General features: G+C 56.7%; 1 protein-coding gene across 6 annotated transcripts in view; it reads left to right on the forward strand.

Moving 5' to 3' along the window:
• The window catches only part of HDAC5 (histone deacetylase 5), a 107,479-nt gene that overhangs the window by 15,911 nt on the left and 64,208 nt on the right, over window positions 1-27,360 (forward strand). For 2 of the 6 annotated variants that reach the window (XM_034755927.1, XM_034755928.1), the window contains exon 1: window positions 20,635-21,495. In XM_034755927.1, coding sequence (XP_034611818.1) covers window positions 21,345-21,495 — 151 coding nt within the window. In that variant the 5' untranslated portion in view covers window positions 20,635-21,344. Of the gene's footprint in view, window positions 1-655; window positions 853-20,631; window positions 21,496-27,360 lie in introns of those variants that run through there. The other 4 variants (XM_034755930.1, XM_034755931.1, XM_034755933.1 and 1 more) reach the window with 4 other exon arrangements.

Below are 27,360 nucleotides of genomic sequence, written 5' to 3' on the forward strand. Positions count from 1 at the left end.
CATAGAAATACCACTGGACTAGAATGTCACTGCTGCCCCTTACTGGAGGGAATCGGAACTGCTCATCTGTGTGTCAGAAGTCCTATACTGCTGATAGCTGTTGGTGCTGCTTCTTCTAGCTCAGCCGGCCTTTGCATTTGGAAGCGGAGGATCCCAGCTCTCGTGGTCGAGTGCTGAGTGACCCCCAGGTTGTCTGCGGTGGCGAGGGCTTGCTTTGTGGAAGGCACCTGCTTGTACCTGGTCAGCTGGGTCGGTAGCTCTGTTCGCACCTCCTTGGCTCTCTCCAGCTAGGCAGACAGGAAGCTGTGCTCGAGGGCAGCAAAGCCATGCATGCTGTACAGGGCCCCGTTCTCCTCCGACTCACAGCACCGCTGACTCCAGCCCTCCACTAGCGCAAGGGGAGAATCGAGCCCACCGGGCGCATGGGCCTGTAGATATATAGATCTCCCTCCCACGTGCCCGGGGCTCCCCCAGTGGCAGATCCTGGGGGTCCGGCTCAGTCTAGCCAGTTCTGGGGAGAAGCCTCATCTGCAGAAGGAGGCGGCCCATCACCCTGCCCCTTCTTCTGCAGGAGAAAGGGGAAAACTGGGGTGTCTTGCCTCGTAGCCCTGGAATTGGGAGGGGTCCAAAGCCTCTGACTGTTGTTGCTCTCCAGCAGGGCTCCTCCGATAGGCTGGCCACGAGGGATGCCTGAGACCCTGGGCTGGTGATAGAGCTGCAGCCAGCCACGCCTCCTGGGAACGCTGTCAGACGCCCGCCAAGCCGCTTGCTTCCCAAAGACCCTTCGCCGACCGGTCTCTGGCCAGGACGCCGCCTGCCTACCGGACAACATGAACTCCCAGAACGAGTCAGGTGAGCGGGGAGCTCGTTCGGCTCCCTGCCCTGGGCGGGGACAGGGTTGTGGTTTGTACCTGCGGCTCGTGGCTCTAAGCTGGGGGAGGCAGGAGGTGGCCTAGAGGGGCGTGCTTTGAGTATGCGGTTTCCAGCTACTTGGAACCAATGGGTCATCGCCTAGCAGGAACGGCTCTGCTATAGACTGGCTTCCAGGCGGCTTTCTCTTAAATTCTCCAAGTCTTCGCTCTGGGTGGGGGGGAGAGAGTGTGTGTGAGGTGGCTGCTGCCATCCACCCCAGAAGTGGCTGCATTTCCGCGGGTGCTCCAGAGACGCAGGTACCGGGATCTGCAGCCCCCTACTTGTATGTGAATGAGCCCGTCGGGGCAAACGAAGTTCTTTGGCCTAGGCCCGGATGAAAAGTGAAATGCTGTCGACTTGGGCGAATCCCTGTTTGCTCTGGCGTCGTTTGCAGTGTAGCAGCTGGGTTGGACCCAGGCTATTAGAGGGACGAGGTGGGTGAGGTAAGACGAACTCTGTTATAACGCGAAAGCTGGTCTCTCTCGCCGACGGAAGCTGGGCCAATAAAAGATGTCACCTAACGTGCCTTGCTCTGCTCGCATTGGTTATGTTAGTGGCTTGGCAGAAGGAGGTGGGGAGCCAGACTTTCGGTCGTCGGGCGGCCCACAGACCGGTTCTAACCTATACGGATGGGGAGCTGGTCCCCCCTCCCCACCAGATGTCCGCTTCCATGGGAACAGGCCCAGCACTGCAGCGGGGGAGCCTTAGATTTGGGGGAACAGGCCTAATGGAGTGGCAGATTTGCCAGCCGCAGAAGCTAAGTTGGAGAGCTGGTGTGATGGGGGTTTCCTGTTCGGGTGGCAATGTCCTGTCACTTCAGGGGGTGTGTGTTTGAGATCCTGCTCTCCGTACATTCCACCCCAGAGCTCTGAACTGGTGGTTTCCAGTTCCCAAAAGAGCAGGCCTTTGCCCGCCCCCGTAGCCCAGCCGGGAACCGGGAGCTCTGTTCATCTCATGTCTGTCGCATGCAGTGTAAAGGGATGTTGCGTCTCTGCTGCGGGCACTTCCCAGCCCAGGGTCTCCCCTCTGCTGCTGGGAAGTTACAGGTCGACCTGGGCCTTGGTATAGTGCTAACTGGGGGCTGACCCCTGGTGCCGGGCAGGCTGGCGTTGGTTCAGCCTGGAGTATTCTCCCTGTTTTACCCTTGAAGAAACGGAGGCGCAGGGACGGGTAGTGACTTGCCAGCCAGTGTTTGAGCTGGGAAGAGAACCCAGGCGTCCTGTGCTTTCACCGCAAGGCCACGTGTCTCCTGTCCTCGTTGGCTGGCAAAGTCCTGTGTTGTGCTGACTTGCCGCGGAAGAGCAGGGAGGCCAGTGTGGTGTCAGAGGCTCGGGTTGGGGAAATCCTGCCGTGGGCGTACAGGCTCCCGGGGCCAGGGCGTCTCCGTCCCGGCGAGGTACCGAGGGACACATCGGTTGTCCCTGCTGGGGATCGGGGGGGTATCCTCAGTGGGAAAGACCCATTCGGTCCTCTGGTCCCTGCTCCTGCCCGCACTCAATTGTTCCCCAGAACATATGTGCTCAGAGGTGTTGAGTGCCCACAGGGCCCGTTGAAGCCAATGAGAGCTGCAGGTGGTCTGCTTATGACCCTGTATATATTTAATAAACCTCTTCACGTTTGGTCCTGGGAGCTTGCATTGTCCATGCAGTCTGAGAATGGCACAGTACGTGTCTCCTATGCCCGGGGGGTGCCCGGATGAAGTTACACCCCCTGTTGATCTGTTAGCTCCGTGGTTCTGAGAGATGTGGGCAGATATGTTGGGGAATCTGTTGGGGTTTTGAGGCTCTTTGAGCTCTGTGCCTGGTGTACCGTGTATTGTAGCATTTTGGGTTGCTTGCTGCAGTGTGTGTGTCCCCCCTACCCTCTACTGGGTGGAATTGGGAGGGCTTGACTGTGTGTCAGAAGACCTATACAGCAGAGTGCTCATGAAGATTCCCCTTTGGCTCGAGTGCAACACAGATAATGGGGGGGGGGGCACCGCAGGACCTTGGAACGCAGCTTCCAGGCCTGGATTGTGGTGACAGAGCCAGGCAGTTTAGCTGGCTAAAGAGGCTCGTTTGAAGTAATTGAATGTCCTTTTTACAAAAAAAAGAGAAAGCAAAAGCAAGCTGTAAACAAAGGTTGCGAGGAGCGAGATGGCAGCCGAGCGGTCTCCTTGGCAACAGCACATTTGTGGGCACTGGAGCCCCGGCTGGGAGCAGGCCTCTCGGCGGTTCTGGAAGACGTGTCTGGAAAGCCGCTGCTGTGTTTGTTGCCGTTGAATTTGTGATCCCTGCAGGCCTAATTGATGCGTCTGGAAATGCTCAGGCCAGGGTGGGACGATCCTTTTTTGTGTTCAGCCCCCCCACTCCCCCCCTCCACCCCCCGGGCTGTTGCATTGTGCTGTAACCAAGCTGGGGGCTGGTGGAGGGCATGGGACGGGGAGCGGCTTGCTTGGGGTGAGGAGCCTTTGCTTGCCCCTTGCTGGCATTTCTGAGTAGGGCCCCACCTGCCTCAGCTGACGTGCCGGGTGTCGGCCAGGAGCAGGGCCGACCGAGCAGCCCACCGGGCAGGCTGCCCCGCGCCAGGGCTCCATCGCCGAGAAAACGTTCAGTAGGATCCTGTGGGCTTCCCCCACTGGATGGGAAACTAACCAAGGATGACCCTGTGGCTGAGGCACTGAGCTGGGACTCGGGATGGCTGGAGAAAATTCCTGCCTCGGTTACAGACTCCGTGTGACCTTGGGGATGAGTGCCAGACCCATTTTACAGATGGGGAACCGAGGCGCAGTCGTGCCTGGGCATCTCAGACTAGGATCGAGACTTTAGGCTGCCAGGCACTAATAATACCACTCGCTCCCTCCCCCGCCGCTTTGTCTGGCTTGTCTCTAGTTTATAAACCCTTTGGGTCCAGGACTGTCTCTTACTATGTGTTCGTCCAGCGCCAGGCACAATGGTGCCCTGATCTCGTTCAGGGCTCCTCGTGCCGCACTAATCATTTGATCCTTTAGTTTTCCCTTCCGCCTGGCCCTCCTGAGGGAGTGCTCTCTTAGTGAAATACAGAGGTGGTGACCTGCACTTAGTAGCTTGTGAAAACCCAATTCCCCCGGCTGCTGCCACCGCCGAAGTAAGTTTATTTCATAGGAGAAATCAGCCCTGCTGGAACGTTTTTTTCCTTCCTGTCGGACTAAGGCAGTGGGTATCCGTACCCGGAAGAGCACTGGCTGTTTAACTATTCTGTATGGAGCCTTCAAACTCTGCAGCAGGTGCTTAGAGGGAGGCGTTGGGCATTACGTTCTGCAGACGGCAGAGCAATTGCTAACCAAGTTGGCATTTAAGTGGCCCTAATTCGGCTTTAAAGCTAACAGCCTGTGACTGGGGAAAGTTCACATGTCCCTGGGGGATGAGGCTTTGGCCCTGGGAAGAGGCAAAAGGGACAATCGCTCACCAGTCGTTTACCGGGTAAACCTGTGGCTCTCAACCTTCCCAGACGCCTGGCCCCCGTTCAGGAGTCTGATTGGTCCTGCGTACCCCTGAGTTTCACCTCACTTCAAAACGACTTGCTTGCAAAATCAGACCTAAAAAGACGAAAGTGTCCCAGCCACCAGCTGTTACCGAACAATTGCTGACTTTCTCACTTTTACCCTATAATTATACAATCAATCAATTGGAATATAAATCTTGAGCTTACATTTCAGTGGCTAGTCTATAGAGCCGTATAAACAAGTCATTGTCTGTATGAAATTGTAGTTTGTACTGGCTTGGCTAGTGCTTTTTATGTCGCCTGTTGTAAAACTAGGCAAATATCTAGGTGAGCTGATTTCCCCCCCCGGAAGACCTCTGAGTACCCCCAGATGTTTGCGTACCCCTGGTCTAAACCATCGTCACAGCTGGAAGGGTTGCCGGGGTGGGGGGAGGGATGGTATTCCCGTCAAGTGTCTCCCCCAGCTTCAAGCTCCACCGTGTTAGCTGGTGAAAATGAGCAGTGGGTGGGCTTGTAATTGGAGCTCTGACTTAGAACTCAAGAGATCTGGGTTCAATCTCAGCTCTGCCACAGACTTTTTGGGTGACCGTGGGCAAGTCGCTGGCCCTTTCTGTGCTTCAGTGCCCCAAGTATAAAATGAGAAAAATCCTTCCTTTGTCTACTTAGATTGGAAGCTCCTTGGAGTAGAGACTTTCTGTACAGCACCTTGACCAATAGGGCTTCCATAGTACAAACAAACATACCAGTGAAACTGACATTGAGTTGGCCATCATTAGGGTTCAGAGTCAACACATCAGCAGTCGCAGCTGGAAACCTAGCCTCAGTGGGGCCAGGCAAGGTGACGCTTGATGGGCCTGGTGTTTTTAGAGTCGTGGGGGAGCCTGTCAGCTTTCGGAATTCACAGGGTCCATGGATTCTTACCATCCTGGGCGGTGAGCAATCCGGAGGATACCAAGTGTCCCCAGCCCCTCCTCCCTTCCAAAGGCAGAGTAGGTTATATAAACACTGCTGCTCGGCTCCCTTCCGGCTCTTCTCCAGTGGTCGGGCTGGGAATAGTTGGACTGCCTGCATTAAGGAAGTGTCATGGAATTGCCACTGCATCTTCTCCATCCCCCCCCACTCCCTAGGCGGAGCTCACATTGCTTTCCCTTTCCCTTCCTGGCTCTGGACTCCCTTCCCTGAGCGTCATCGACGAGCCCTGCGGCTAGTCGTAAGAAATGAATTAAGCCAGAAAGGGAAATGCGGCTTGTTCCCGCCTTGTGCTGTGTCACCCAAGCTCTCCGACCTACTCGATTTCTGGGAGCCTGGTGGGCTGGGATCTCCTGTTGCTGATCTCTGGATGTAGCTGTTCCCTAAACCATCCAGGGTCCCCCACTGCACTTAGGGCCTGATTCTCCAGGGCCCTGCACCTCGATAGCACCAGGAGGGAATGGATGCAAACCGCTGCCGTTGGGATTTGGTTGCATTTCACACCCGCTTTGCGCTGGTGTAAACGACCACGTGCAGGTTCAGAGCCATGGAGAATCAGGTCCTGGATATTTTCAGAGAGTTGCTTTGCACCTGGAAAGTTGCAGTCTTGATCTTCCTGTCATTTTTTTCACTAATTAAAAAAAAAAAATTAAGAAACAATGCAGGAAAGGCTTTGTCTAGTGCTTTGAGCATGGGGTTCTACGAATAATTGGCTGTTATATGCCCTTTTCCTCCATAGATCTCAAAGTGCATTACAAAGCAGCTCAGCATCGCTATCCCCATTTTACAGATGGGGAAACTGAGGCACAGAGCAGGGACGTGACTTGCCCAAGTCACCCAGTAGCACTGCTGGGATTAGATAACCAGGTCCCCAGAGTCCCAGTCCAGTGCTCTGTCCTGAGTTCTAATCCTGTCTCTGCCACTGAGTCGCTGTATGACCTTGAGTGCAAGTCATGCCTCAGTTTCCCCATCTGTAAGGTTAAAAAATGCTAAGCAGCCAGCTGCTCCCATGGGGGAGCTCTAACTAGAGGCCCAAGTGTCGGCCCCCGTTTCTGAATGTTTGGTCTGAGTGTCTGATCCAATAGATGTATGTAACTATTGATAGAAAAGAATGTGGCAGAGGGGAGACCCTGGGCTCCTTGCCCTACTGGGCAAATCCTTGTTTGCCTTTATTAAAAAAAATAATAAGAACAAGGAAACGAGACCCCGAGCGCCCTGTCCATGTGGCTGAGGTTTTACAAACAACACTGAGAGCCAAGTTCTGTTTCCCACAGCAACCCCAATCCTCCTGCAATGCCCATAGATCATGGCAGAGAAGTTCCTCTTTATAATTAGCAATAGAAAACCCTTAAAACGCACACGCTCAGTGAAGTTACGAGTGCTGGGAGCCACATGACTTTGTTTCCTGGCTCCGTGAACTTGTAAAATCTCAGCCTGAATGCGCCCTGCTGAATCCAAGACAAATTCATGATTATAAAATGCCGGCTTCTCATTAAAAAGCATCGTCCATCCCAGGATTTGAAGGTGCTTTACTGACATTTAATTAAAGGCTTGTATCAACCCCGGGAGGTATGTTAATCAGGATTATTCTCGGTTTGCGAATGGGGAAACCGAGGCAGAGAAGCGCAATCACTTGGCTGAGGTCACGCCGTAACGATTTGGATGCAGAGCAGAACACAGAACTTCTGACCCGCCTCAGTCTCTGGCTGTAACCACTCGTCTTCCTCGCTGTTCCCGTGACTCATCTGGTCAGAGAGTAAGTCACGCGGGAACTCTTTATATTTTTTTGGCATTTAATCTTTGGCTATTTAATACTGAAATCTGCTTAAATAAGCGGCTCATGTGATCGGAGATTAGGCTTGTGTGTTCCTTCTGGAGTGGTTCCTGTTAATAGGAGATTGGCTCTATCACTGTTATTATGGAAGCACCTAGAAATTCTAGCCAAGACTGAGGCCCCATTGTGCTTCTGAGCTGGGCACGTTACCTTCTCCCCCGCCTCTGAGACCAGATCCAAAGACAATTGGAAGTCAGCGGAAAGGCTCCCATTGACTTGGGTGGAGTTTGGATCAGGCCCTTGGGAAGACGGTGGCTGGTTTGCTGCTGGCCTGTCAGGATAGGGGATGTAGGTGAGGGATTCAGCTTTGGAAAAACCCTTGTTTAATGGGAAGGTGCTGCCTGGCATGTCTCTGCTGAGCAGTGAATTCTTGCCTTACCGGCCCTCCCCTGGGAAGTCTAGGGGCAGTTGGGCAGTGGGGTGAAAGCTGGATGTTCAAACTGGTCCCTGTGTACGCTGGGTAAGGGTGGAAGGAAATCTAGTTCTCTACGTCACGTCTTTCTGCTGTGGAGGGAGGCGTGGTCTGAACGTGGCGCCAGAAGCCGAGAACTATTTGGTTCCAACTCCAGCCCTGCCACGGGCATAGTGTGATTTTGGGGCAAGTCACTTCCATGCACCCTGCCTCAGTTTACCCCTCTGGACTAACGCTTAGTCCTTCCCTCACAATGCGGGAAACCATTGGCGTTTGTAGGGTGCTTGGGATGTAGGAAGCGCACATGTAAATGCCGGGTATTATGCAAGGAAGGGAATGGGGATGTCTTGGGAGTAGGGACCGTAACTTATTTTCGTGATGTGTTTTTTTCATAGTGCTTGAATTAAACCCCTTGTGCAGTCGGTGACTATTGTATTGTTCCCATTTTAGAGATGGGTCAATAAAGTAACAGCTAGATGTAAGTGACATGTTGTAGGTCAGTGGTAGAGCAGGAAATAGACCCTACAGCTCCTGAGTTCCAGTGCAGGGTTTTAGCCACAAGATTTTCCTTCCAGCACGCTTTGGGCGGTAGAGCATCTCTCCCGTGGGTTTCCTGTTTGAATCAGGCCTGGCTGAGAGGCGTTGGCATCTTGATCTCAGCAGAAAGGCCAATAGACTTACAAGCTTCCCTGGTTGTTCTAACTTGGGAGCCCCCCCCTTGCTCCTTACTGGCTTTCCCAGATCTGAACAGAGCCGGGGACATTCGCACTGCCTGGATTATAGGTGCCTTGTGGATTTCAGGTTCCAATCTAGTTATTAAGAATCTCCTTGGACTGGAGTATCTCTTGTTCCCCAGCAGGGGGAGACACTGCACTGCTTTGAGCTCCTAGGTTGAGTGACCCACGTTGGATCGAAGAGGCAGGTTTGTGTTTCGGGAAATGATGCGAGAGCCACTGGGAAAGAGAAGAAGAAAAGCACGTGGGAGACCGCCTTTAAATTCTAGAAAACCATTACAAATAACCACGGGGGCAGCTAGAGACGGGCAAGAACCACTGCGCTGGGCCTGATCCTTGACCTTAGGATCAGAGCCTAGATTGCAACGGCTTGAGCCCATCTCCAGAAACCGTCCTAGTGGGTGACATGAAACAGGCCCAGACTCCAGTGAGCATCGCACTGCAGCACCCAACAACCTATAATCCTCCCAGCAGCCCTGCCGGCACGGTGGGCTAGTCTCCCCCCCATTCAACATGGGGCCCTCTGGCCAGAGAGACTAAGGTCCGTCTACACAGCGAGCAGCAGCGAGTCTCCGAGACCGGCTCCACAGACTCTGGCACATACGCTGCGTGACTTGCACCAGGAGCAAGGAACTGAACCTGCGTCTCCTGGGTCCCAAGCAAAGCACCTTAACGACTGAAGCAAGGATGTTTGCACTTCAAACAGAGGTACGACCTAGATCAAGCCAGCGGAAGTGTGTCTACACTGCGGCGGTCACGCTCTGAGCTCAGGGTCGACCTCCCCTTCCAGCGTGAATCCTGGTTGCAGTGTGAAGGGACCGGCCAACATCTCTCAAGAGTGGTGGCTCCATTAGAAACCCGACGTGAGATCCCTCCACAGCTCTTGCTGGTGTCAGTCAGACCTGTGGGTGAGAATCAGGCCCTCGGTGTCTCAGACTTTGTCTTCACTAGTAACAGTGTGCTCCAGGGGGGAGAAAGATTGAGGGTTTTTTTTAAATTTAAATCAGATTTTTTTTGTTTGTTTATTTAAATTATATTTTTTCTTGTTTAAAATGAAATCTGAATGTAATACAAAAGATAAGGCCTAAACTCCTTACACACACACACACACACACACACACACACAGTTTTGTAACTACATTCCAGTTACCATCCTGATGCCCTGTGACACCAATCATGAGCACAAAGTTAATCACCTAGTAAATAAGCAATATTTCACCATGGTCAACCATACAAAACATGGACAATTCATATGAATCTGAAAATGTGAAGCAATATAATTGCTTAAAGAAATGGGTCTGAAGTTACAGGGGACCCGCCTGGCCTGTGAAAAGATGTCCCACAACTAGTGCAAAGGCTCTGGTTAAAACATGCGGATTTACAATGGTTATTACAACCAGTGAGATGGCATCTTTCTTTAGCAAATAACTGAAGTACAAATGGAAAAGTTGATTAAAATCAAGGCTTAAATTCTCATAGATTATTTCCTGGAGCCCCTCTTCCGTGCCCCCCCCCATTTGGGGTGTGGGGCTTCAGCTGTGGTGTGTGTGGGGGTCTCAGGGCTTTAGCCCTGTGGAGGGGGGGCAGTGCCAGGGCTTGGGGCTTTAGTTCCAAGCGGGGAGGATGGCGCCAGGGCTCGGAGTTTCAGCCACGGGGCCCTGCGGACCTCCTGAAATCAGCTCACGATTCCCCCCCCACCCCCCGCCAGGGTTTAAGATATTTACCAGAGCTCCACTCCGGACAGCTCTGGTTGTATTTTAGCGCTGATTAAAATCAGTTCTTTACATTGAGGCGTTCCACCTGGTGATTTAAATCCGCTTCTGCGGGTGTGTTCGGAACTCAGGTGAAGACAAGGCAGTGTGGCGTCACGCCAGTTAGCGGGTCAATTTCAAGGCTACGGGGAAGAGGGACGCGGGGGGTGGGGGCGGAACTCGACCTGCTGACCGTGTGCAAACCACCCACTGCATTGTCTTCACTAGCTTTGTGACTGGAGTTAGTTCGCTTGAATTAGGCATCCCCGTCTCTTTCGCCGAGCAGCCCGAATCACGTTGGCTTGTTGAACGGAATCCCCCATTCGCCGGGCCCGGCTTTCTCGGCACGCGGCCTTAGGAGTGCAGAGGGTTCGTGCAGCGGGGCCCGTCGCACGGCCCAGGCGGTGTTCCGGGGCCGGCTAATCCCTGTCGCTGTTGAGGGGGCAACGGGAAACGGCCGCTGGGTCACCGAGTGCCTGTGGCAAACTGGGCCCAGGGGTTGGCTTTGCAGTTGTGTCTGGCTCTGTGCGGTACCGGTCCCATCCAAAATCCACCAGCCTGAGCTGCCCCCGGGGTCTGATTCCCCACTGCCCTGCACACCTCAATGACACCACCAGGTGAGAACGGGAGGAAACCCACAGGGGCTAGAAGGCGCGAGAGCTAAAAAGGCCATGTAGGAATCGCCGAAGGAAGCAGAAAGGGAGTGGAGGGTAAACACAGAGATGGGAGGAATTGGGATTGGGGCAGCTCAAACCACCAGCTGGTAGGAATTCTCTGGGGACCTGAAGGACCAAGGGCAGGAGATGCCTTGGGTCTCTGATGGTGACCTCTGGGGGGAGGTGCTTATATTGGTTTAAAACTGACTGCCATAGGGTTAGCATGCACTGGCTGGTTGAGATGCTACATTTGAGTGTAGCCAAGGTCTTACCCCAGTTGGGTCGGTGTTGGCTTCAGTGGGGCGATGCTGCCCAGACCTGGAAGAAGGTCATGGGGAAGAAGGCCCTAGGTAGGGAGAGGGGGGCAAACTCAGTGGCATCTACCCCAGGCTTCAAAACTTCAGAGTCGGGCTCCGTACAAATCACGATTGGCTTCAAAACCAGATTTTTTTTTCTTTCTAAAAATGAAAAAACGTTAGAGAAAAAGAACCAATCGGCTTCCTGGGTTTGGAGCCTTCTGGAGTGTTTTATTGTCCAGCCTTTTTCCACACTCCCGAGAGCTAGAAACGTGTTTATTTTTAAAAGGAAAGCCGTGATTCCATGAGACTCTTGAGACTCCGGGAGCTGGGGCTTTTAAGGAAAAACACCAGATCGCGTGAGCCTTGGCATCTGGGGACCTGGGAGAGGGCACGATTTTCATCTGGTGATGGCCGTGTGATGCTGTGAATGATGCCAGGAGGACCGTGCTCTGGTTTGACACCACTGCGGCTCCGCTGGCTTCACCAGATCGGCACCGGAGCAACTGAGGTAGGGTTGGTTCCCCCGGGAGCCCCAGGGCATCCCGTTCGCTCTATGTGCATCCATCAGAGCAGAAGCTCTTTTGGGCAGGGGCGATCGCGGGGGGGCTGTGGAAGGGCAGGATGGGGCCCCCATCCCTGTGTGGGTAGTGAAGGAGTCCGGACGGGACTGGAGCAGCTGGCTGGGGGCTGTGTGTGTGAGTGACAGAGCTTTGCCGGAGAGGAGAGACTCTAGTCTGAGCAGTAGTTACACTAAGCCAATTAGCTTTGTAATTGGATCTAAAAAGTGGGGGGGGGGGGGGGAGAAAGATTTTGCTGTAGGGCTGTGCATAGAGGCTTGAGGTTCAGATGCCCCTCCTGAGCCCGGCTCCAACACCCAGATCACATTGCAAAATGTCTTTATTTGAATGGGTTTTTTTAAATCCTTCCCCGTGGCTAAGCCCCCACCTGATCAGCCAGCCCGGGACTCTGCCCAGGGCCAGCCAGCTCCGAGCTCGGTTGGTCTGTCCCCTCTGTCTGTCTGGTACGTTTCCGTGGGCGTTCCGTGCTCGTGGAAGGTGCAGGCCTGAGAAACCCTGGGAGGGTGGGCGGAGCCTGTCAAAGCCGAAGGCCCGTCCCCTCAAATGGGGAATTGGTTAAACGGGGGTCGGGGGGAAGGACAAATGATGACACCAGGACGCCGGTCACAGGGACAAAAGCAAGGATCCAGCATTGGCCTCTGCGCCGTGAGCCCCGGACGGCGCCCGATCAGTTCAAGGAGGCAATGGGAGTTGCCTGCAGGAACTCTACCCTGACTCAGGAATGGATGAGAGACCAGAAAATAGACCCCCAGTCTGAGGGTGTCCCGTTCCCCCCTACCCCCATTCCTTCTGGATGGCCCCTGTCTTAGCCATGACCCTGTGAGACCCCAGACAGGGAGGGCGTGAAGGAAAAGCTGTGGGGAGAGGTGCCCTGGAGGCAGGCAGGCAGGTGCCAGGGTCTCTGTCTCACCACAAAGGGGTGGGTGTCGGGGGCTGAAAGGTGCCAGCCTGCTCCAGCGTGGGCAGCCGCTCGGCGAACTCTCCCTGCAGGCCCGGATCTGGCGCAAGAGGAGTCTCCTTTGCTCCTGGCCCGTCCGCTGCTTGGCCTGGGTGCCGGAAGTGCTGGCAAGGTGTGCCACCAGCGTGGGGCGTTTAGGGTCTGGCACCGCAGCAAAAGCTGGCCATGGGCTACCCTACCTGAGCTAGCTTGAATCCAGCGAGCGCGGCTAACAATAGCCATGTAAACAGCTCAGCGCGGGCCAGAGAGCCGGGTACGCACCCCAGGAGCCACGCTGGGCCTTCTAGCTTGCACCGAAACGCATGCTGTGTGCTCTGCATCCTGCAAGCCGCATTCATGCCCATACCGTGAGGCATGACTCTCCGGGGCACGGATTTGGTCTGGTTTTGCTCCTGAGCCGTTCCGACTGAACGCAGGCGGTTTCTGGAGGACGAGGGTCAGCATTCAGGTGCTGACCCGTGCTGGGCTGTACTCCAGCCCGTGAGCCAGAAGGGAGAGGCTGTTTGTTCCCTTCCCATCCCCTTGAGCCTCCCAGCCTCGGCATTGTCAAGGGGCCCCGATTCTGTGCAGCGCCCTTAGAGGCAAAGCAGCAGGTGGTCGCTTTGTCATCTCTGCCCTACCTGGATTTCTGGGTCAGTCTGGGCGTAGATTAGAGCCACCCCAAGGGCGGCCTGTGGCTGTGTCACTGCCTAGACTCTCCCGAGTGATGTGCTCTAAGGATGAGTCCCCTTTTGGCTCTGATGTACTGTGACCTGGCCCCACCTCGGGCATGCCCCCTAACTGGGAGCTGCAGGTGACCGGGGGAGCATATGGTCAGTTGTTGGCCCTACATCCTTCTATGCAGGGAATTCTCTGCGCCCCTGTAAGCTGCTGGGTGTTGTCAGAAGATAACGCAACTTTAGTTCTTAGAATTCAGAATGATAACACACAAGAGCCCAATCAGAGGGAGACAAAGCAGGCTGCTCCCTAAAGCACTGAGGCGCAGCTCCCGCCATCTTACGTCAGGTTGGCTCTGTGCAAACTGATTCTGCTCACACGGTTGCTTCCCTACAGAGGCCCTAGCCTGCAAGCAGGACCAGGTAACCCCTTCCAAATTAAAGCAACAGCTGGTCATTTTAACAGTTTTCAATCCACCCCAGCATGCGGGAGAATCTGTCCTGGTGTAATTTATGTTGCAGAAGATTTGGCAGTGCCAGCTAGTGATTCTTGAGATCTGTAGGTTCCAAGCCAGCCCCCGCTAACGTGTGTTGTTTTGTTAGCTGCGGGCTTTTTCCAGCTGTTGTCCTCCGTTCTATATTCATCACTACTGGATTGTCGTCAAACCCACCCTGTAATTTGTCCAGTGGGAATTCCAGTGACATCTGGGCTGCCAGACACACAGCCTGTGGGACCCGCACTTCAAAGCGGGGCCTGGGATGGCGTAGTCTAGGATCATAAAGACTCGGCCCGCACCAATAGGAACCGACACCTACGAATCCTACTTCCCTGAAAGCGTCAGAAACAAACATGCTTTCCTTCTGGTGTGTGCATTAGAGACAGGCGTGTCAGATGTTTCCGATCACTGCCGTTCATTTGGTGTTTTAACTGGTCTCCTCACGTATTGCCAAACCAGCAATGAGATGTAGACCTCAAAGTACTTCACCAAGGTGGGTCAGCAGCATCGTTCCTGCTTTGGGGAAACTGAGGCACTGAGGTGAGGTGAAGTGACTTGCTCAAGGTTGAACAGCAAGGAAGAGAGTGTGGGAGTCCTGACGCCCAGTCCTCTGCTCTAACCACTAGGCTATTGCGACCTCTGGGAATAGAATTCAGGGCTCCATAAGGCCAACACCTTGCTCTACCACTAAACAACACTCCCCTCCATGAGCTGGAAATTGAAATCAGGATTCCTGCCTCCCAGCCCTCTAGCTCTAACCACTAGACCCCACTCCCCTCTGGGAACCCAGAATTCCTGAACCCCAGAGCCTTGTGCTAACTGCTGGACCCCACTCTTCTCCCAGAGCTGGGCTTAGAACCCAAGAGTCCTGACTCCCAGTCCCCCTTCCTCCAACCCCTGGACCCCACAAACGCCAGCTCTCCAATCCAAACCCCTCTGAAGTTTGGAACAACTCAAATCAGGGTCCGGATTTGATGGCTCGCACCCTTGGTTGCTTTTCTATAAAACCACAAAAGAGCAAAAAATAAAATAAACCCCACGGTCCCATATTTCTGCGCCAGGCTGAGCGAGCCCCTCAGGTGCTGGGAGTTCCAGGGTATTTTTTTGGGAGGGGGGTTGGGTCGATGCAGCAGGGGCTGGTCCCCTTTGCATGCAGACGTCCTCTATGGCTTTTGCTGCCTGCCAGAGCTGTTTGGGTTCTTCCCTTCCCCCTTTCAACGCAGCGCTGTATTTTTAGAACACTGTTTTCGTAGCTCACAGGCAAATCTCACTTGTCTGGAAAGCCGCCTCTCCCTGCCGCAGATGGGAGCGGTGTAGGGCGAGCTCTCTAGCCCCCCAGCTGCGAGAGCCAGAGCCTTGCGGCATCCCGGTGGAAACTAGGAGCCCCACACCTACCCACCTGGGCGCGCCGATCTTCGCTGTGGGATTAGCCTATTGAAGTTCTGGGTGGGTTGTGTTTCTAATCTCATGGGAAGTACCAGACCCGATCAGATCAGTGGTTCATGCAACCCAGTAACCCATCTTCAACAGCGGTGCCACCTGCTTAGAGGAAAGGGCTTTGCAGGAGGCAGACCTGCCCTGGGGGAATTTTTCCTCTTGACCGCTATGCCTCGTCCATGAAGCGGGAGCATGTGCAGCCCCCTCCCAAACTCGCCAGATTATTTCAGTATGGACGGTGATGACTCTCGCTATTCCTGTCCTCCCGCATACGCCTCTGGAATCCCTTTGGCGATCGTACTCAGCGGTGGTGTCCAGTGGCAGGGAGTTCCACAGGTGAACCGTGCCTTATGCGAGAGTGCATTTTGACTGGCCGGGAGGAATTGGTTAGGACGGGGCGGGGCCGGCCGGCAGGAAAAGATGTGCAGACCTGGAGCGTATGTGGGAAGTAGCATACGGGCCGTGGGGATGGGTGAAACCATCAGGGGGCCTCTGATTCCCCTCAAGTCACCAGCTCCAAGGAACTAACATCTGGAGCCTCCAGTAACAGTTGGTCTCTCTGCAGTGAGTTGGGGGCGGGGGGGATGTTTTAACCCCTTCATAGCTGTGCCTCAGTCCTAGTGGGCAGCTTTTAAAATCCCTAGGCCAGGAGGGCACCCGGGCCTGGTCCTGAGGCGTTGATGTCGGGGGCAGCTGTGGGTTTGCTTGGTGCTTTTCTGTCCTAGGGTGGCAAGTGGTGGAAAGCGGTAAGGCCCGCGTGCCGGTCAGAGCCACCGATCACACCTTCAGCAGCAGCTGGATTTCAGGCCTTTTCTTTAGGGTTGAGTTTTATTTCTCCAGCTCACAAGAGTTTCCCCCTCCAGCGGCTCCTTTGCCCTGCCCCAGGCTCCTTCCCTGGTTGGCTCGCTCCCAGCTGGGCTGCGTCTTGGCCTTTTAGCCAAGGACCAGCTGACCTGCCGGCTAGGGCCGGATCCCTGACCTCAACCACCATCCCCCAGAGGCAGCGCCCCTTAAAACACCAGTGCCACATAGCTTCCTTAGCCGCAGCTCGCCCGAGCACGCTGGGCTCGTTGTGGGACGCTCCGAGCACGTGGCGACGGCGTGAGCCAAGAGTGGACCCTGCCCCTGAGTTCCATTGAATTGCACTGAGGTCCTGGAACGCAGCCAGCCCCAGAGCTGCACGCATCAGTTACGCACAGTCCGCTGAACGGAGCAGTCTGCCATGGAGGCTGGTGTTTGGGTCTGATTTGCATTATTCCCCCCCCCTACCCCCGGCATATGGTGCCCCTTGTACCGAGACTCCCCTCCACTGAGTGTTTAGCCTGGAGCCGCTCTGCCCTGCCAACCAGCAGTTTAGGATAGAAACCGACCAAGAACTCCACTGAGGTGGAAAGCGGGGGCGGGCAGGGCGTCCCCTTCCCCCCCAGAGCTGGCGGGTGGGCCGATCCCGAGCGCCCTGCCTGCCGCTTGCGTTGCAACCCTGGACCTTGACGTGATCCGCGGGGTCAACGGCGCCAAGGGGAGAAAATATCCTGTGGCCTCCCGCCCGCTTGCAGCCGCGGGAATAGCTCGTCTGACGTCAACTCCAAAAGTGCACTGCTGGGGGAGGGGTGGGACGGCCCATAAATAACCCTGCTATTAAAAGTCTAGGGTTCGGATTAACACACTGATAAATAAACCAGCGTCCCCTTTGCTGCGCCGGGTCAGAAATTTAAACACCGCCGCAGAACGTAGAGCCTGAGCCGGCCTGGGAGCACGCGGGGTATGGGGCCCTGAAAGGTGATCCCTGAGTCGGTTTCCATGGGCACCTTTGCCACAGGCTGGATCTGCCGTCTAGGCAGTTGCCTGGGGCAGTAAACATGGGATGGGTGGGGGGGAAGACAGGGCGGGGGATGGGAATGATCCGTGGGTATTGAGGGTGGTGGGTTGTCTGTATTGATGTAGGCAACCTAGATTTTCGCCCAGGGCTGCTATTGATTTGTATTACCCTGGGCATCTAGGAATCCCGGTCGTGGAGCCAGGCCCTCTTGGCGCTAGGCGCTGTACAAACCCAATCTGAGCGACACTTTGAGGTTGGCTTTGCTGTACTCAGCGCCTTGTGTGAGTATTGCATTGTGCTGACTGCCCACCAGCGTGGCGTGCGGCGTCCCCCAGGACGGGGGCAGCAGGGGCAGCCGCACAGCAAGCTTCTCCCGCCAGTATATCTGCCCTCGGTCCTGGCGGGGACCCCAATGCATGGCAGGGGAGTGAAGTCTTCCTGTCCCATACAGTCATTGGCCAATGGGGGGCACGGGGGCGTCTTTGGTTTTCATGATGCCGGTCCGCTAAGAGCCTCAGTTAGTTTCACACACCGCATCGGCCAGCGCGTGGTAACAACTTTCGGTCCCTCCCAACTTCGGCTTGTAGTCGGAGCAGTGACCTAGAGGAGAGAGGCACCAAGTCCCCGCAGCTTCCGCTGGGCCTCGGCCCAGTCCCCAGCGGGCTTCACGGGAAGGTCCTGTGGGGAGTGCCACAAGGATCCCAGCGTTTGCCCTGCCGGGATCCGCACTAACCACTTCATTCATGGTGCATTTGGCCCGGTATGGCATCGCAACCCCTACGGCCAGTCCATCCCCCCGGCAAGCCCCCAGGAGGCCAGATTCAGTGCTGATGTAAACACGTGCCGCTCCACAAGAATCAACGGAGCTGTGCCAATTTGCTCCAGCAAAGAATTGGTCCCCACCCCATTCCCAGGAGCCTGTGGGCCACTAGCTCACCTCTGGAGAAGAGATGTTGCTAGAGCCCAGCCCCCCACGCCTTCCTCCCCGGGGGGTGCTTTGCAGGCGCTCCTCAGCCTGGGAGTGGGACGGGGAGGAGCATTTTTGGAGCCCGGTGAGTAGTTTTGGCCCTGTGGCTCAGGCGTGCTGAGAAACAAGGGGTGGAATTTTCCCATCATGCACCTCTCCGGGTTCTGTAGACAGCGGGGCCAGGTGAAGATGCTTCTCAGCTCACCCGCCAGAGCCCCGCGCTTGCTTTCCCGGCTTGCTCTTACCGGGGCCCCTAATTCCCACGCAGAGATTTTCCCTTCCCGGCAAAACCTGGGGGTTTATTTCTGGCAGCGCTGAGGCGGATTAACGTCTGGGGCAATTAGGGCCTCTTGGAAGGAGCCTTCGCAAGCCTCACTCAGTGGCTTGAGTTACTCAGCCGGGCTTGCCTTCCATGCAAGGGGCCGCGTCGAGGTGGAGTCGGGGGGGAGCTGCATTTGGGGCGTCCCGTGCAGGCTTGGCCCTGTCGCCCTGCACAGCCCTGGCAGCAGAGGAAGAAGAAACAACTCGCTGTCAGACCCCTACCTGCCACGACAGCGGGTCAGGAAGGGGCCTGGGGGGGCACTGCTTGAGCGCTGCCAGCTGGGGGCTTCTGCCCGTTCTAAGGGCGTGCGCTGTTCCTGCTGCAGTAATCCGGGGGCTCCGAGAAGCGGGAGGTGGGAGACCTGGCCGAGGCCTCTAGGAGAGGCTGCGCTGTGCAGTGGTGTCTGGGTGTGGAGGGGGAAAGTCTCCTAGGCTGTTAGGCAGGCAGGAGTGAGGGGTGCTGGCTAAGCCGTGGAGCGGATTGCGGGGTGCTCCCTGTGGCTAAATGGGGGAGGCGCTGCTGCTGCTGCTCTGAGCCCCACGCGGGGTGGGGGACACTCTGGAGCCCCAGATCTGCCCCCGGGCTGGCTCCTGAACTCCCACGCTCAGCAGCTGCGTCCCTCACGGCCCGGGGCAGCCTCGGTCTCCCAGGTGCGTCCCTAGGCTCCCTGCGGCTGGGTCCGCTCGCTGGCAGAGGGCCCGGCCACGGGTTTAACAAAGCGGGGGGGGGGGGGGGGGCTTGGCTCCAGGGTCGGCCTGCTGAGCAAGGAGTGAACGCAAAGCCGCCTGTCCCTGGGGCAAAGCCCCTGTGTTAGCCCCCTGCATCCTGGCTGGGGGGGAGGGCGCCAGGCTCCTACATTTTCAGTAGCCGCCATTGGCTGTGGGTGCCTGCCCGGAGACCCAGCTAGGGCCAGAGGTTCCCCGCCCATTGTCAAGGGTCGCTTCCGTTCCATCAGACAGCAACCTAGACCCACCAAACCCCCCTCCTGCAACTCCAGGGCCGGGGTCCTAGCCACTGCCCTGCTCTGCCCTTCGCTAGCCCGGGGCCTCTTTGGGTGGCTGACCTGCGCAGGCAGAAAAGTAAGCGAAGTGCAGCCATGGGCAGGGGATGAACCCCTGGCTTGGGGAGGCTAGCCCCCCCCAGCCCCGCCCCTTCCACCGAGGCTCCACCCCTTCCATGCCCACCCGAGCCAATGCCCCTGGAGCACTGGAGAGCCGGGCAACGCCGCCCCAGTCCCCCCGGCCCTGGAGTGCTGGGCCACGTCGCCCAGCCCTACTCCTGGCTGGCATGCCCCAGCCTCCCTGGGCCGCACCACCGGGCCTGATCCCCAGCCGGCTGGCCTCCCAACCCCTGGAGGTGCCCCCGGCCCAGCTGCCAGCCCCAGCGCTGGGTGGGTGGGCGGCCAGAGTGCCCCCAACCTCAGTGCTGGGCTGGTGGATGGGCAGGAGGTGTGGCCGGCGTGCTGGGAGGACGGGTGGCGCGGCATGGCCCCGGGGGTGCACCACGGCCCCCAGGCTGCCTTCCCCAGCCTCTGGCACAAAGGGAAGGGCAGGCAGGTTGGGGCCTGGGGGTGGAGCATGGGCGGGGGGACGTTAGGCTGTTTGGGAAGGCAGAACCTTCCCGTGCCTACGATACCCACCGCCTTGAGTGCAGCCGTGTTAGGGTTAGTTAGCCAGTCCCGTTGGCTATGGTTAGTCCGTGCTCTCTGCCTGCTGGGTCTGTCTTGCTGCCCCTCACCGTGGTATCTGAGCTCCTTCTGCATCAAATCAAGAGCCAAGCCCCTGGTGCATTTCACGGGGTCTCTGCCCCTTCTCCCTTTTGGGGCTCAAAACCTGGGGGAGGGTTTAGTTTTGGGGATTTTTTTTGATTGGATTAATTTCCTCCAGTCTGGGGTGGGGGTCAGGTTGGGGGTCGTGGGGGGGTGGTCAGCGTTGAAGGTTGGGGTTTGAGGGCAAGGGGGGCTGGTCACAGTTGTCTGGGCGGAGGAGGGGGTTGAGGTCTGGGGCAGGGAAGGTGGGGGTCACAGTTGAGTGTTGGGGTCTGGGGGGAGCGAATGCTGTTCTTGGTTGGAACGGCTGTTTCAAAGCCATCCCCCGTGGACCTTCCGCTGATCTAGTCCATTTAAGAATAGAAATTAACTTTTTCTCCCCGCCCCTGTCTTTCCTTGCCCCTCCCCTCTTGTGTGTCCTCCTCCCCCCCCATCTGTCTCTCTCCTGGCTCTTGGCAGTGCTCTCAGCCCCCCCAGGAAGCTATTCCACTGACCCCCCCCCTTGGTAAAGGCTTCATCTGCTAGGCAGCCCCCTTCTGTAGGAACAATCCCAGTTCCCCGAGCAGTGGGCTATTTATAGCCGGCTCCTCCCCTCCAGTTCTATTTCAGGTCACCCTGGGCAGTTGCTGTCTGACTTGGTGGAAAGGATGGGAGAGAAGAAAAATCAGATAAAGGGAATTGTCGGTGGCGCAATTAGCAGAGGGCTTCGCGGGCAAGCCCAACCCCTTCTGCTTCGCAGGACATCTTAGCTCAGTTGTTTCAGTGCCGCTGGGAGCCGGCTCCATCTCTGTTTCTGTGTAAATGCCTGATCCCCGTGCCATTCCTCCCGGGCTGGGAGCTGCCTCCCGGAGTGAATCAGACAGCGCCTGAGATGTGAAACCCTCCTTCTTCTCTAGACTAGCGGCTGGACCCCCTTCCGGAACAGCGGGCCCTTCCCACGCCCAACCTCTGCTGTCTACAGTTGGCATAAACAGTGACCTTTTTTTGTTGTTGTTGCAAGATTTGAATATTATTATTTTTTTGGCCCAGCAGATGAATCTTTTTGGGGTTGCTGTCGAATGCTGCTCGCTGACTCGGATGTTTTAACTTTCCCTAGGAGACCCCCCCGCCTTTTGCTCTTTGTGGGTGTGTGTGAGGGGGGATGTCTGATGGTTTCCGGCTGAAATTCGGCACAACGGACCCCTCCCTCCTTTTGCGAAGGAAAGCCCCCTTGCCCTGCGCCAGCTTGTAAGGAGAAGGTGGGACAGGGAAGGGAGCCAGCGTGGATTGCCTTGCCGGGCCCTGCGGTAGCTGGTGTCAGAATTGTTCCTGGCATGCTGCTCATGCCCAGGGCACAGGGGCTGCCGGCGATGTTGCAGACTATTTACGAGAGCGAATCGTGTTTTTCTTCAGATGGGGTATCCGGACGCGAGCAGTCGCTGGAGCTCCTTTCGCGGACTCCGCTCCATGGCCTTCCCGTGGCAGGTGAGTGCGGCGCGATCGTTGATACGGCCCTGTCAATGCTGTCGATGGCCCCGAGCTTCTAGAACGGAGCGGGAGGCGCCTCTGGCATCGGTGGGGGCCCGATCCTGCAAATGGGCCACTCCATTGGCGCAGGGCACCGTGCATTTCGTAGGATTGGGCCCGCAATGTTGCAGACGTGGAGCCGGGTTTATCAAATTGCCCGGGGGGCTGGTTTTCGAGGGCTCAGCGCTGGTGCTCCGGGACAGAGCCCCACGCGCCCTTTTGGAAATCGGGCCCTGATTCTGGGTGCCGAGCTCTCGTGGGAATTTTAATCCTAGGGCACGATCCTGCCATGCATGCCGAGCCCTGCTCGGCTCCCGGCAATGCAGGCGTTGCTCAGGGTTGGGTTTACGCTTAGCGGAGCCAGGCAGATGGTCAGGGTTTCATAATGCCGGGTGGCTTTTCTTTGGATACTTTGTCTTCACTCCGGGGTTCAGGCGCTCGGAAGCTGAATGAAAGCCTGGGAATATGGGACGGACTTGCCTGCCAGCAGGTGTTTCTGCCAAGCAGCCTTTTCCGTTCCCTGTCCGTAGCACGCAGCGCATGGGTTGATTTTGATGGCGGCCCCGTGATAGTCCAGCTCCTGCCACGTCCCTGAGCCAGCCAGCTGCGGTGTCAGTGGGCTTTGGATTGGGTCCTCAGGACACAGCTGGCCCTGGATAGGGACCTTGCTGGGTGGCGGCCCGCACCAGTGCCCACTGCCGTGGTTTTGGCTGTGAGATGGCCCAGCTGGCAGCTGCAGAATGGGTCACTAAATGACCTTTGGCAGCCCGGTTTCCCCTGCGGTGGGAGACGCGTGTCCGCGGAGGGGGCTGGGTCTCTTGAGGTTGAGTTCGTTGGTGGGAGCGACGCGCGACCTGGCGCGGAGGGACAACGCGCCCAGGGCTCGGCGCGTTCGGCGGGGCGCGGCTCCTGTCCCTTCACGCGGGCGCCTCGTTGCCCGGTGTTCCCCGGGAAGGGATTCATTTAGCTGCCGGCCACCTCAGGGCGAGGGGCTCTGGCTTTCCAACTTTCCGGCGCCGTTAGCATCGGCAGCGCTTGAGGAATGAGGCTCGCTTGGACCATCAGTTTCCAGCATGGGCCCCTGGGAGCAGGGAGGGTTGATCTGTTAGTGACCGGGGCAGGGGGTGGATGTCGGGACGTTCTGCCCTGATTTACCACCCCCGCCTCTGGCTCCCGGAGATCTTCGATCCTCCTCTGAAGGCAGGAGGGAGATATTTCCTCCCCTCTTCCAGTTTGGCCTGCAGCTCCATTCAATGCCCGTTGGCAACTGGCTTCTGCAGACAGAGCCCCCTGCAGCGCGGGATCTCAAGTGGACAGCGTCCGCTTCCATTTTAGCCCCGGCTCGCTGCCTTCGGGTACCTGAGATCTTAATAGCATTGACTCCCTTCCTTCCTTCCCTGGACTGGGAGATGCCTCCGAACCCCTGGGCTGCCCCCGCCCCTCCTGTAGCTGCCCCCCGCCACTTCTGTGCCCTCCCCTCTCATCCCAAAGAAGGGCTCTGTGTTCGCAAACAGCAGCCATGCCCTTGTGTCAACCGGGACGTGGAATTGGGAGCTGGCGCTAGCAGGGCAAAGGAAATGGGGGGAAGGGGCAGCAGAGGGGTGTGGGGGTGCGGGAGAGACACACAGAAGCCCGTCACCTTGTGATGGCGCAGAACCGTCCACAACGGGCTATGAGACGCGCTGACCCGTCCGTGCCCGGCGTGGCAAATGGATGAGCGAGGGTGTGTAACAAGGGGAAGCAAGTGAGAGGATGTAGGGCTGGATGAAGCGCAGGTAGTTATGTCAGCGTTACCTAATCCTGGTGGAGTTTGCAGCTGGCCGGATCCCCTGGCTTTGGGAGGATTTGCTGGTGTGTGTGCGCGCGTGTCAGGATTTGGGTGCCTGCTTACTACAAGTTGTAAAGCAGCCTGGCTGGGACTTGGCCTGACTGCTTGGACGCTGTGGCTCCGTGGGAAGTGATGGGTTTTGATGCAGGACTCGCAGGGTGAGCTTTTTTCGCACAACGCACAGTCAACCTGTGGAACTCCTTGCCAGAGGATGTTGGGAAGGCCAAGACTATAACAGGGTTCAAAAAAGAACTAGATAAGTTCCTGGAGGATAGGTCCATCAGTGGCTATTAGCCAGGATGGGCAGGGCTGGTGTCCCTAGCCTCTGTTTGCCAGAAGCTGGGAATGGGTGACGGGGGATGGATCACTGGATGATTACCTGTTCTGTTCGTTCCCTCTGGGGCACCTGACATGGGCCACTGTCGGAAGACAGGACACTGGGCTAGATGGACCTTTGGTTTGACCCAGTGTGGCTGTTCTGATGTTCCCGTGGCCTTGTGTTGTGCAAGAGGCCGGACGCAGTGATCCCATGGCCACGTGTTCCATTATCGCTGGACTCGCCTGGAGACGCTCTCAGGACGGGCTGGGGGAGGGACATGGGCAGGAGCCTGGTCCTTTCAAAGTGGGACGGTTCTGGTCTGCAGGCGAACGCAAAGATGTGCCTAGAAATCCATCTTGGGCAAGGCTAAGACTTGGTCACTGAATTTTTTAGTAAAGTTCACGGCAGAGGTGCGGGGGGAACCAATAAGCCACAGAAAGGTCACCAAATAATGTTGTTTTTTGCTCCATCAATACACACAAGACAGTAGTGGAGGGTGCTGAAAAGTGAGCGAAACTGATCTGCACTCACCTCACAGCGGCAGCTCCTGCCCCACGAGTCTGGGCCCGGTTCCTTGCTCTGGGACCTGGCACATGGGGTCAGGTTTGGCCCATCTGCCTCTCCGTCTATGAAGGGGTGCATGGGCCAAACCAGAATGGCCCAGCGACCCCATGCACCAGGTCACAGTGCCGCTCGGCTTGGGGGCTCTAATCAAATGTGGTTTCCCAGCCAGCTCAGGGGTAACGCACAGTGCCCGGTTTTCTCCCAAGAACGGAGGTGGTCCCAGTTGGAGTCTTTATTGGACAGAATATTAGTAGCCACCAGTTAGGCACGTTCCTGGGACAACAAAATCGGAGCAAACAGTTTAATTGTCCCCCCCCTTCACATATGTACAGCAGCGTTTGCCCTTTAACTCATGCTGCCCTCTAGACAGAATCTGGTCAATACGGTCTGACCCTGCCCATCCACAGGCCTCAAAGAGAGGCAGAGCTCCCTACTCCCCCTTTCACAGAAGGAGGGAAAGTGATTTGCCCAGAGAGACACAGCAAGGCAGTGGCAGGGCTGGGGATTAAACCTAGGTCTGTGCTCCCAGTCCCCTGCCTTGCCCTGTCCCACCGCTGCCTCCAGCAGTCAGCTTCTTATGCACGCACTGTGCCTCGGCCTTTGTCCAGCTCTGTAACCGTTCAGCCTGCGGTTCCCCAGAGCACAGCGGCCTGCGGGCGCTGGATTGTGGTCTGGTTGGCGCGTGTCACCCGGGGGAGGTGCTGAACGGGGCGCGTTCGGGCTCCGAGCGCTGCTAAGCTGTGAAGTTACAAAGTGTATCCCGGATGGGCTCCCTCTGGTCACGGAAATGGACGCGGTGCCTCTGATCACGCAGCGCTGGCCGGGGGCGGAGGGACGGCACGGAGACACCCCCCGTCTTGCTGCTTGTGTCCAAGGGAAGCCCGCGCCTCGGCCCCTCAGTGGGAATGTTTAAAAGGAGCACGAGTCGCCGTTCGCCAGCCGTGAGTCACCCTGTCTGCAAAACCATAGGGCTGGGAATGCAGGGCCGCTCCGGCCATCTCACCGGCTTGGCATCTCCGAGGGCGCTCGCACAGCATCGCCGGCCCATGCCACGGTTGCTAATAAAGGATTTTTTTTTTTTTTAGAGGGGGAGGAATGTGGAATGTAAACACATGTTTCAAATAGAAACCTTGTAACCTTCTGGGATAAACAGGCCGTCACGTGGCCGGGAGAAAGGCCGGAGACTCCACATGGGACGTTTCAAGTGATATTCCGCCCCTCTCCCCTTTCATTGTGGAGGTGAAAGGAAAGATGGCAAAAGAGTTAACCCTGGTTCCTCCTTGGGGTTCGTCTGCTGCACACCAAGCCCAAACTCAGGTTTGAATCCAAGCTCCCCTTCCGTCCACACGCACCTCAGGCTGACTTGGATCGGTGGGCACCCGGGGGGGGGGCATAAAACCCTGCTAGGGGGGCTTGTCAGAGCCCGAGTCCCAACCCCATCCTTTTGCAGGGTGCACGCAGCTTCAGTCACACCCGAGGCCGAAGGTCCGTGTGGTGCAGTGTGGGCGTGTTAGCACGGCTGAGAGACCCAGCAACTGCCAACCCAGGTTTACAATGCAGTGTGGACGCTCCGGCACAGGGTTGGAAACGCAAAGGAGACAAACCCGGGTCCTACAGACCCGGGCCCAGTGTGCAGGATAGACATACCCTCTGTATCTTAAATCTTAAAGCAGGGCACCCAAGAACTGAGGCCCCCAAAACTAGAGGCACTTTTGATACGGCGTTTCTACAGCCTTTTGCTCCAAACTGCTTCAGAAATGATCGAAGCTAAAATGCGGCCAGCTCTGGGGTGGAGGGCAGCAGGCTGCTTGGCACACTACACACAAGTGTCGGAAGGGGATTGGATCTGAGGGCTCCCACCGAATCTTGGTCCACACTGTGTGTTGGCTGCTCCTGGCAGAGTCCGGGGCTAGTTTGGGAGGCGCAGACAGCACGCGAGGCCGAGACCTAGGTTTGGGATAGCAGAGCATCTCGTCGGTCAGGGTTAGTGTCTCGGTAGAGGATGGGAATGGTGCACAATAAGAGGTACTGCAGGCCAGGAACTGGGTCCTGGGGTGTAGCACTAAAAACCTGCAGACCTAGGTTCCATTCCTGGCCACTGACTCACTGTGTGGCCTTGGGCAAGTAATTCGGCCTCTCCGTGCCTCAGTTTCCCCATCTCTTGTTTATGTTACAGAAGTGCCTAAAGGTGTGATTGTGCTCGGTGCTGTACAAACACACAGCGAAAGGTGGCCTCGGCCCCAGAGAGTTCATATGCTAAGTAGACAAGACAGCTGTGGGGTGGGAGGGGAGGTGACTTGCTGGAAGTCTCTCATCAGCTCATTGGAAGAGCTGGGAATGGACCCTGGGTCTCCGGACGTACGCCATCCACTAGGCTGTACTCTCTCCCCTGCCTGATAGCGGCTAGTGGTAGTGAGCTACCCTTCTAAAGTGCTCTGAGCTCTGCCGCTGAGAAGTGCCAAGTATTGAAATTTACAAGCAGAGAATTAACTCATAATGGCAATTTACAGACAGATGCACTTAGGACGTGTGCACAGACTGCAAAGGGTTAATCTAGGGGTGGCTACTAGCTTGTATCCTGGGATAGCCCGCTCTCTCCCAGCATCCGGGGACCTGAGATGCTAGTGGATGCAAAGGGGAAAAAACCAAACCATAACGGGCGGTGCTGAAAGATCCACCATCCCAGCTGATGAAATTCCCATGTCACAGCCGAGGGAGCCAAGGGCTGCATTGCACAGCAGTGACTTTCGTCGCTGTGAAAACCCGGCTGGCTTTTCCGCTGCTGAATGCGTGCGGGGCTGTTGGCTTGGGAAAAGCCCTGCGCTGGTTTCACAGCCTGCTAAGCTGTGGGATTGCGGTGGGCACACCGTCGGGTCTGCTGTTATCCTCGCTGCTTTTCAGGGCTGGGCCAGGCCAACCCGAGCCCCTCCGCAGACTGTCTGGGTGTGTCCCCTGGACGCAGGACACAAGGTTCAGCCCTGCCCTGTAAGGGAGAAAAGGTGGGAATGTCAGCGGGAGGGTAACCAGACCTGGAGTCCTCAGACCACGGTTCCATTCCCACCTCTGCCACTGACTTGCTGGGTGATCTTGGGCCAGTCACTTTAACCTCTCC

The sequence above is a fragment of the Trachemys scripta genome, chromosome 23 (genome assembly GCF_013100865.1).
Source record: "Trachemys scripta elegans isolate TJP31775 chromosome 23, CAS_Tse_1.0, whole genome shotgun sequence".
NCBI classification, from domain to species: domain Eukaryota; kingdom Metazoa; phylum Chordata; order Testudines; family Emydidae; genus Trachemys; species Trachemys scripta.